The sequence below is a fragment of the Candoia aspera genome, chromosome 2, assembly GCF_035149785.1.
Source record: "Candoia aspera isolate rCanAsp1 chromosome 2, rCanAsp1.hap2, whole genome shotgun sequence".
NCBI lineage: Eukaryota > Metazoa > Chordata > Lepidosauria > Squamata > Boidae > Candoia > Candoia aspera.
Window position 1 is genome coordinate 175,545,980 of NC_086154.1, and position 9,430 is coordinate 175,555,409.

General features: G+C 44.6%; 1 protein-coding gene across 4 annotated transcripts; it reads right to left on the reverse strand.

The window, feature by feature from the left end:
* Positions 1-807: 807 nt before the first annotated feature.
* On the reverse strand, positions 808-8,562 carry KLF4 (KLF transcription factor 4). 4 transcript variants are annotated; one of them, XM_063294947.1, is made up of 4 exons: positions 8,088-8,560; positions 7,772-7,895; positions 4,462-5,659; positions 808-1,459 (listed from the first exon to the last, which is right to left on the reverse strand). In XM_063294947.1, the coding sequence occupies exons 1-4, from the start codon at positions 8,090-8,092 to the stop codon at positions 1,284-1,286; spliced, it is 1,503 nt and encodes a 500-aa protein (XP_063151017.1). In that variant the 5' UTR covers positions 8,093-8,560; the 3' UTR covers positions 808-1,283. The 4 variants fall into 4 exon arrangements, with proteins under 4 accessions (XP_063151017.1, XP_063151018.1, XP_063151016.1 ...); XM_063294948.1 differs by having other exon boundaries at positions 4,462-4,626; positions 4,720-5,659; positions 7,772-8,559; XM_063294946.1 differs by having other exon boundaries at positions 4,462-5,656; positions 7,772-8,562.
* Positions 8,563-9,430: the final 868 nt, after the last annotated feature.

The following is a 9,430-nucleotide window of genomic DNA, read 5'->3' on the forward strand; positions in this document are numbered from 1 at the left end:
TGAATATGCAAAATACAAACTCTGTCAAAATGTTCATTTTTCACTTCATAGTTTACAAAATATACAAAATAGAAGTCTCCTTAAATTTATATTACATATTTATTATGTAAAGACCTATATAGAAAAAAAATTGTTCTGCTTAAGGCATTTTTGTGAATAAACCATTGTACAAATTATTGCACATTGAAACCACAGTGCATTACAGACTGTCTGCATAGAAAATTAAAAGAAACAAACACAAATAAACCAGGTTTATTAACCTGACTTAGGTCATCATTAATTGTAGATCGGAAGACAAATGTATTTCCTTGTCAAATATGCAGCAGTTTGAGAACTTTGGCTTCCTTTTTTTGGTACCTTAAGAACCAAAAGTCATTCAGCACCATGAAAATAGACTTTTAACTACAACTCTGTACCTGAATTTCTTCTTTTTCCCATTTGACATAGTTTAGTAATGGCTTTTGGAAGGTAAAAGAAATTACAAGATTATAACATGTTTACAATATTGCATTGAAAAGAAATCTTAAGGGAATTTAGGGTGAAGACAGGCATGACATTCAAAGAGAAATCATAGTGGATTTATCACTATTGCCACAAAGTGAGCCAGGCTAGCTCAGTGCTTTGGAATTAGCACACCTTTTATAAGTCAAATGGTGCATCTGGGATCGAGTTCGTACTTCCCCACTTGAGGGATGCTGCTTTTATAGCCCATTTAAACACAACATGTTAAAATTGCCCATTCCTTTCTTCCTATAACAATACACTTGTTTTAAACTTGTTACAAAAGTGCTTTGGGAACTTAGGAAGAAAATAAAGCATTTGGCCTGATTGAGGTAAAGGAGCTTCAAAAGCAGGGTTGCTGTTCTGCTAGTGTCATTATCTGTCTTCACCAGGTGGTTCCCTACGTAATTTCCCATCCATCCATCCATCCATCCATCCATCCACCCATTCATCCCTCCCTCGACAGTTTGTGTTAACCCTGATATCCTTGACTTCCAGTCAGTCCTTGGCATTCTGTAGTCCAGAAAGATTCAAGTCAGATTAAAAAAAATGGAATGATATAAAATCCAGTCATTGTTCCCCTGGTTTATTAAAAAAATCCACAACATTTGTTTAAAATTGTTCATTCCTTTCCATGTTTTTTTTTTTCTGGAAGACCTCACTGGGATTTTCTGTAGTGCTTTAAAGTGGAGTCCTTCCTTCCCTCGCGTGGAAGACAGTCTTATGTGCTGTCGAATACTGAATCTCTCCAGGCCGTAAAGGTAAAGTTCCTCGAGTCCTTTTCAAAAGTGTCTCTTCATGTGTAAGGCGAGGTGGTCAGACCTGGAAAATGCTCTGTCACACCTCTGGCACTGGAAAGGGCGGTGCCCTGTATGTTTTCTGTAGTGACGTGTAAGTTCATCGGAGCGGGCAAATTTCCAGCCACAGCCTTCCCAGTCACAGTGATAGGGCTTCTCACCTTCGGAAATAAAGAGCCACATCAATTACTTCTGCATGTGAGGCAAATATTGGAGCAAGCCTCAACGTATGGCCCAAGAAACAAATGCAAGTCTGTTTCGGTTAGTGTCATGAGTACTGATGGTGTGCAGGAGGGGGCCTCTATCCAGGGGGGAAAACGCATGCGTAGTACTGAGGAGTTAAGCAACCATTCAAAGAGACACAGAACAGACCCGCCTTGACTTTTGGGGTTTATCTGTCTGGGTTTTTCCCACGCTTCTTCAGTTTGTTAGGATTTTCTGTCTAATGTAGCAGTAATAAAGCACTAGAGACCTATTCCTTGTCTCAGTGTGGTTCCTGGTTGTTAGGACAGTTAGCATAACAACTTCTCCAATGACCAGGCACCTGTTACTATCCTTGCGGATTCAAGAAGGCTTGGATGCATACGGTCTAATGGCTGAGCAAGTCCCTTTCATATGAACTGTTACCTTTTTCTCCCCCAGAACCCTGAAAGGTGGTTTAATTATAGACATGTTTTCCTATAATGTGTAAGTGTGTGTGTATGTGTATATATACACACACATGCACACACACACGTATACACGGAACTCACATCCATTTTTGTTCATTGGGTTTGGAAAAATTACAAAGACGCTGTAATAATTATGTGACTGGAAACAGCCAAATAAAAGAAAATGAAAGGATATAGGATACTAAACCTGTAACTATGAAAGCCACCTGTGGCTGAGAATTTTTGGGGGGCAACCAGGGAGGCACATATTATTTTACTCTTAGCACCCCCCCTGCCCCCTTTCAAAAGATTACACTAAGAAAATGTTTGTGGTTGGCCAGGACTTATCTGAAGACCCATGCATGCTATAGGTAACAATGATTCAGCTTTTCACCAGTTATTGCAAAATACCATCTGTCAGCAGCCTACATGCACTCAGAAATCAGGACGTATATAGAAACATAAAAAGACAATAAACACTTTTACTGATTGTGTGGCAATATGACCTATACACTCCTTTTCTTAAATTCTTTTCTGACTGTTTCTGGATTAAAGTGGCATGAAACTACTCCGATCACACATGCAGCCTGAATCCTTTGGTTACAGACAAAGCCAACTCAAAAAACAGCACCAAGAAACATCACACTGAAGCTTTCAGGTTCAACTATATGTTTTCGTTTTCATGAAAGTTTCAGCCTATCAACCTCATTAAGAAGTTTCTTTTAAAGTTCATTTTCCTAAGCCATCTGGAGAACTGAAAGTTTCATTTCATTGTCTGGACTGTGCATTTAAACCACTGTTACCACAAATGGTCTGATAATCCCCATCATACTTATACAGAGGAGGAAATGTCACTGGAATCAATGAAACTGTTTCTAAAATCAGTGTTTCAAATTAGCATGTCATCTTGCTTAAAATTTTTACAAGGCAGTCCAAATTGTTTACCTGGAGGTAAATCTGCCTTCAGAGTAACATAGAAAAGATTGGGGTGGGTGGGTAGGCAGAGTTAATGTTCCTGCCCTTTTGACATACAGTTAAACAGAAACCATATGCACATTGCCATTTTAAATATATTGACTTAAAATTAAGCTCCTTTGGAAACTACCTGCAAGGGACTTTCTTCCAAGTCAACAGGGTGATTGTGAGGCAAACTGACGATTTTCAAAATGGCATTTCATAACTTGATGACTCTATAAATCTTAGCTGCAAGAACTAATTAAATTGGTTGTTTTGTCACTTTATACAGGTGGCTGGAAAATCCAGAACTGGAGATTTTCCAGAGCTAATTATCAAGAGGGCTGTTGACTGGCAGTTGCTTCTATGGAACAGGAAAAAAAGAAACCCTCAACAGTTTGTGGGAGGGCAGTCTGGTTTTCATAAATTCAAAACAGCCCCCAAATAAAAGTTGATTCCCAAGATCATAGCCAGTAAATTAAGATTTGTTGATTTCTAGCAAATGAGGATGAGGCAGAAATCTTAAATCCAAAGCAAGAGCAAGAAAATAAATTGTGGTTATTTGCAACATCCATTCCCAGCAGAAACATGTCAGTAGCGTTATCAGGATAAACATGCTTAATTCAGTTTGGATTTCTAGCTACCTTGTAATTAACCAGCCACATGGCCATAGCTAGGCAAGCAATGATCAAGCATCTATCTGCAAAACAATTCCTCTGCCAGGGGTGAGTCATTTCGAGCCATTTTAACCAACACCTTCCATCCGAAAGCAAATCCATAATTGTAATGGGCTTTTAATAGTTAAACTCCTAGGTTAATGGACAGGGCTGCAACCAACTATTTAAAACAGCTGTGAAATGGTGCTATTCTAACTGCTTTTTAAAATGTGTGCTAATAATAGAGTTGTGTTCTAATCTACACAAAATGAACACCAACATTTTTTTTTCTCAGGGATGGATGTGTTTAAGAGCAAAACATGGCTCCTTAGGGTGTGCCTGTTGTCCACTGAACAGGATTTGCAGGTTTCTTTCAAAAGCCCCCCAAACCTAGTTAGGCCACGCTGGGAAAGGACAAAAATGTACGCTCGTATACACCATGGATCATGCTGCACCTCTCAAATAATTTCCAGTTCTCTTAGCTGGAGTTGCAAGAGTTTAAAGCGGCAGCTCTAAGCACACTCACAGAGTGTTGTTTTCTACTTCTTAGAAAACATTCATAGGGTGATTGCTAAATAGTAGTTAAAAGTGGTGTGAAAGTGGTGTACAATCTTTTTTTTTTCCACCCACTATTATCTCTCATCAGACAGGTTCCACAGGCTTTAAAATCTAGTGTATAGACTTGACAGAGGGATAATGGCTGGGTCTATTTCTCTATACTTTGTGCTGAAAAAAATATGATCTTCAGTCATGTACAACATCTGGCCAGGTGGCAGAGGATGTCCAAAGTTGTTTATACATAGAAGTGGCTATCCCGATTGCCTTTTGGTAAAAGGCAGTATTGTCTACATGCGAACAGTATTCTTATACTATTTGAGCATAGCATTATTAAACCGGCCTTACCTGTATGGGTCCGAAGGTGTGCTTTGAGGTGAGAACTCTTCGTGTATGTTTTACCACAGCCTGCATATTCACAGGTGTGTGTTGCGGTCCTTTTCCTGGGCCATGACCTCCGTCCCCTCTTTGGCTTGGTCTCTTCAGAGAGGCAGCTCCCCGAAGGCATCAGCTCTAGAGGTGAAGAGGGCGGAGTCAGCATCATCCCTTGCACCAATCGAGGCATACTTAAAGGCTCTCCAAAAACATTTAGATAGTAAGACTGACCTTGATACTGGAGGGCGTTGTGTGGCAGCTGCTCTGGAAGAAAAGGAGGGTAGGCTTGGCCAGGATGGTAGCCCGGAGGAAGTGGAAGAGTGGAATGACTTAAGCCCTGCGGGGAAGGGTGGCAGTCTCTAGGAGTCATCATTTCCTCTGGAGTCAAAGGAGGATTAGTCCTACTAGGTAACGGCCGACCCAAAGAGAAGTCATGCGGCTGGGCTCTTGGAGTATTCCCATGGGATTGGCCAATAGTGCATGAAGGGGCTGCCTCTTGCTTGATTTTGGTGCACATTCTGGGCACATGGTTATACACAGAAGGGGGCACAGGTCCATCCGTGCAGGGGGAAGCTGCAGCAGCAACATTGTTCTTGTTGCTAATGTTGATGTGGTTATTGCATTCTCCCATGTTCACTGTAGCTTTCAACACAAATTTCCCATGAAGGCTGCCCAGGGGAGGAGGTGGTGGTGGTGGAGGCTGCTGCTGCTGCTGCTGTTGCTGTTGCATATAAACAGGGTCCAGATCTGGCCTCATCAGCTCAGCTACAAATCCACCCGAAGGAGAGACATCATTGATATCAGCCAGGTTGAAAGGGGCAGCTGGAGCATGTTCTCTAGTGTACATTATACCTCCAGGGTGATCTCCCCTTTGCAGCTGGTAGGAGAAGTCACAGGTGGTCACAGAAGGGCAGCTGCTACTTGTGACAGAGGGTGAAGAACCAGGAGCACTCACAACAGCAGCAGCAGCTGTGGGCTGCTCCTGGGGCATCAGGGAATTCGATAAGATGAAGTCAAAGTCCAGAAGCTCATTCAACTCGTCTGTCTCCCGCCTCGACATAGTCCCACTGCTGCTGTTTGTGGTGTTTTCCAGCTCAGAAGAGAGGTCAAAAGGCCGTCCTGTCAGTACAGGGGGGATCCGCTTGAGGTGAGACAGCTCTTCCCTCCACTTCTGTGGGAAGAAGATAGAAATTAATGGAAAGTCTCCTTTCGTTGGCTGGAGAAATCAACTAAGATGTCAAGTATACTTTTTCAGTCTGGAAAAGCACAAGAAAAAACACCTGGGTACTAGTTATTTAATAGATATACAGCCAAAACAAAACCAAAAAAAAAAGTCCGTAAGTGCTTAGAATATGACTGTTTGGGTCATATATGTATTTGAGCTGGCAGCTCCACCATAGTGCAATTGGATTAGTTCTCTAAAAAGAAAAAAAAAAGAACCCGTGTTCATTTGAAACAGTGATTGTATAGTCCAATGAAATCAACTGCTGAATTGCGGGGCTATGAAATTAAACCTTCATGCTTGTGAGACTACTCTTGAGAAAGACTGACTTAAATAACCTGATTAGAAAAAAACCACCTTAGAATTTTTTTTTTTTAAATCTGCTATATGAGTTTTCAGGGCCAAGTATAAACAATTTTCAAGCTATGACACGCTAACACAGAACTGCTCATTTTTCTTCTCCATTTTGTGCTATGTGATTTTTAGGGGGACACAAGATAGTCCTAGTTAAGAGCTTATGCCAGAATTTTAACTGTCAAGGCTGAAACTACAGGGCTTAAGTAACTCATTTTAAAGCCATAATTATTAGTGTCTAGCATGAGCAGCTCTCTGCTCAAAAGTCACAAGACAAGATAAAAATAAAGGTATCACTTTGCAATCTTGCCATTGGTTTATACTTATTATACTGCCTCTGTATATAGGTTATGTGTACAATCCCAGTACTTTTATCTACTTATCAAAGCTTTCTTCCAGACCCCAGTAGATGTGAATATACATGACAGAACCCTCCCCCCGCCCCACAAAAGGGTTTTCTGACATAGTCATAGAGCATAGGAAAATTAATACAAATCAATGGGTTTTGCAATAACTGCACATGCCACATTAATGCATTAGATTGCTCTTATTAATAATTACACATATGTAGGCGTTTTCTGAGGTTGCATTCATTATACAATACCAGCCAGAGAAGCAAGGCATCAGCCTGAGATGATAGAAAGAAAAGCTAACCTAGGCACATGAGTGGGTGTATATATTTCCAGAGGCTGCCAATGTATTAAACATCCCCATCCACACCCATGATTTTGATTTGTGATACGCTGCATACTTCAGCTTATTTACTTCATTGTATTCCTTCTTGGTGTATTTTTCTATCCATGGGTCTCTCTTCTCTCTTCCTATAAAATGCTGATGTTTAAATTCAAAGCAACATCTATGCCCACGCCAATGGTAAAGCAGTCCCCAATTTTTGCCACAATGATTAATCCTATCCAAGAATTGAAAGAAAAAATATGTGTCTGCTTTCACACAACACACCGAACCATAACCAGCAATCTACATTTAAGCCAAATGTGTCAGCAGACCCAGCCCATGAGTTTAGCTGATGGTTCATGTGTTGGGCAAACTCAGAAAGTTGAAATAAGTACATCATGTTTAAGTTAGCCGTGGTGCATTTTGTGTGAGTGTGCCCACAGCAAGGGTCTGTGTGTGTTATGCTTTTAGTAAGACAGTTAATCTCTGGACTACTTTTGAGAGAATTCTCCTATGCTCATAAATACATGTGCCTATAAACTGCACCAGGAGAGTTGGAATGAATCCCTTCATTATTTTTTAAAACCCACTTCCTGTTTTATAATACAGATACCTGCACCAGAGCAGGACTTTCGTTTTGTTTCTGGAAATCTCTGACTGGAACTCCAGTCAGAATCCAATTGCTTTCCAGATTCGTGGTCCTGGGGAACGTTTTGCTTTGGCTCCACCTTTGTCAGTAGAGCCTGAAAAGTCACTCTCTTCCCCCCCAAACTCTTCACCATCAAACGCTCAACTGCTTTAAAAAGATCTAAAAAATCTAGAGCTCTTTTTCAGGAGGCGGGGGAGGATTCGCGGCACAGCCCTTTCTCAGGGTAGCAGAAGAACAGACCTCTACACCTGTTCAAGCACCCTCCCATGCAGCCCTAGCCACGATCATCCCCCTTAAAGCGACTATGGGGCTGATCTCAGGTAAATTCTTTCACGCTGGGCAGAATTCCTCCGCTGCACCCAACCGCCCCGGCGAATACTCACGTTGTGGCCACCTGCTTGTCTCAAGGCTTTTTCCCTGCCGGCCGTGCCCGCCGTGGCGAAGGTGGAGATGGAAGGGAGGAGGGTGCCGCTGAGTGCCATGTCAAACTCGCCGGGGGGCGGCTGCCTGCAAAAATGCCAGAGGAAAGTAAAGCAAACGACGAGGGGCGGCTGCATCCAGAAGGAGGGAGGGAGGGAGGAGGGAAGGAGAAAGAGAACCTCAGCCGTTGGATTGTGTACGCTTAAACTTTAATTCCGAGCTTCGTCGAGGAAGAAAAAAGGAGTAGAAAAAAGGGGAGAGAGGAGGAATGCCACCCACCTCATTAATGTGTCAAGAGCCGCTGCGTGGTCGGAAGGCACAGAAAACGGCAGTCTAATTTAATCTATCTATGGAGAAATAGATATACACACAAGGTATATTGCAAGTGGAATATTCACTTTAAAAAAAAAAGAGTCCTTTGGATGCAAGGCTGCGGAGATGTCTTGGAGCTATTCCTACGAGGAGAAGCAGCCCCGCCAGGGAGCAGCAGCAGCCCGAGCCGCTTCGCAAGTCGGCGGCAGTGTCAGCAGCAACACCAACAGCTGGAAGGCGCGAGACAATTCCTGGGGATTCCCTGCTCGCGCCGCTGCCATGAGGGGACTTCTGGAGTTTCCCACAGCCGCCGCGCGTCCCTGGCTGGCTAAGTGGCGGGCGGGGCTGGCGCTTTCTCCCTCTCCCTCTCTCGCACGCGCTCCGGCTTTCCCCCCTTTTCGGCGGAGAAGGGATACCCGCGCGGCCCGAACTGTCTCACTTTTCCGAACTGTCAAGCCGCGCGCCTGCTGTTGCCTTACTTATAAACTCTAAGCCCGCCCCGCCCCGCGCCCGCCCCGCCCCGCGCCGCCCCGCCCTCTTCGTCGGAGCCCCGCCCATCTGCGGGGGCTGGGGATGCCGTCGCCCAGACGACGGAAACAACAAACTTTACGCTCTCCAACACGTGGGGAGGGGGAAGAGGAAGGAGGAGAGCGAGCGAGCGAGCGAGCGACGGAGGGAGGGAGCGGGCGGGAGAGTCGGGCACACACACAGAGAGAAACCAGGGTTGGGCCGTGACGTCAGCGGAGCAGCTGGCTGGCAGCTCGCGCGCGGTGCTGACGCCAGCGAGGAGGACCCCGCGAGGCCCTCGCCGGCCGTCGACGTTGCCCCCGTTTTCTTCCTCCCGCCGGGCAGCATTCAGGCGTCCCTCGAGCCGCGGGTTGGCTGGGGGTTGTGGCGGGCTGTGGAGTCAAAGGGAGAGGAGAAATCGGTGCGTGAGGGAGTTTCAGGCGGACCAAAGCCTGGCTCCCAGCCCTCCCGCACGGCTTGGGAACTCACCTGTCCGAGCCACGAGGGAGAGCCGAGCCAGACGCCTCTCGGCTGGGATGCTCGAGAACCATGAGGGTGGTTCATAACATCTCCGAGGAGTCAGCCAGCGATCCCCGCCTCGCAGTCCATTAGGGCTGTTGCTTTTGGTATTACGAAGGCCCAATTCCGAGAAGTGCTCAACTCCGTGGCAGGGGAGCAAGACGTTTCTTATATGTCCTTGGTGGGGGTGGGGAGGGAAAGTTAGTCGAGGAATTTGCCCATGGCTATAATTCATTGGGAATTTGCAGTCAATCATCCTTCTCCTGGAAGGCCATCATGCTAAT

Excerpts from the sequence above, each read along its gene's own strand:
- KLF4 (XM_063294945.1), bottom strand. The coding sequence starts at position 7,945 with ATGCAGCCGCCCCTCGTCGTTTGCTTTACTTTCCTCTGGCATTTTTGC. Across the intron at positions 5,660-7,771 it reads GACAAGCAGGTGGCCACAAC|AAGTGGAGGGAAGAGCTGTC; the intron begins GTGAGTATTCGC and ends TTCTTCCCACAG. Across the intron at positions 1,460-4,461 it reads ACACCTTCGGACCCATACAG|GTGAGAAGCCCTATCACTGT; the intron begins GTAAGGCCGGTT and ends TTATTTCCGAAG.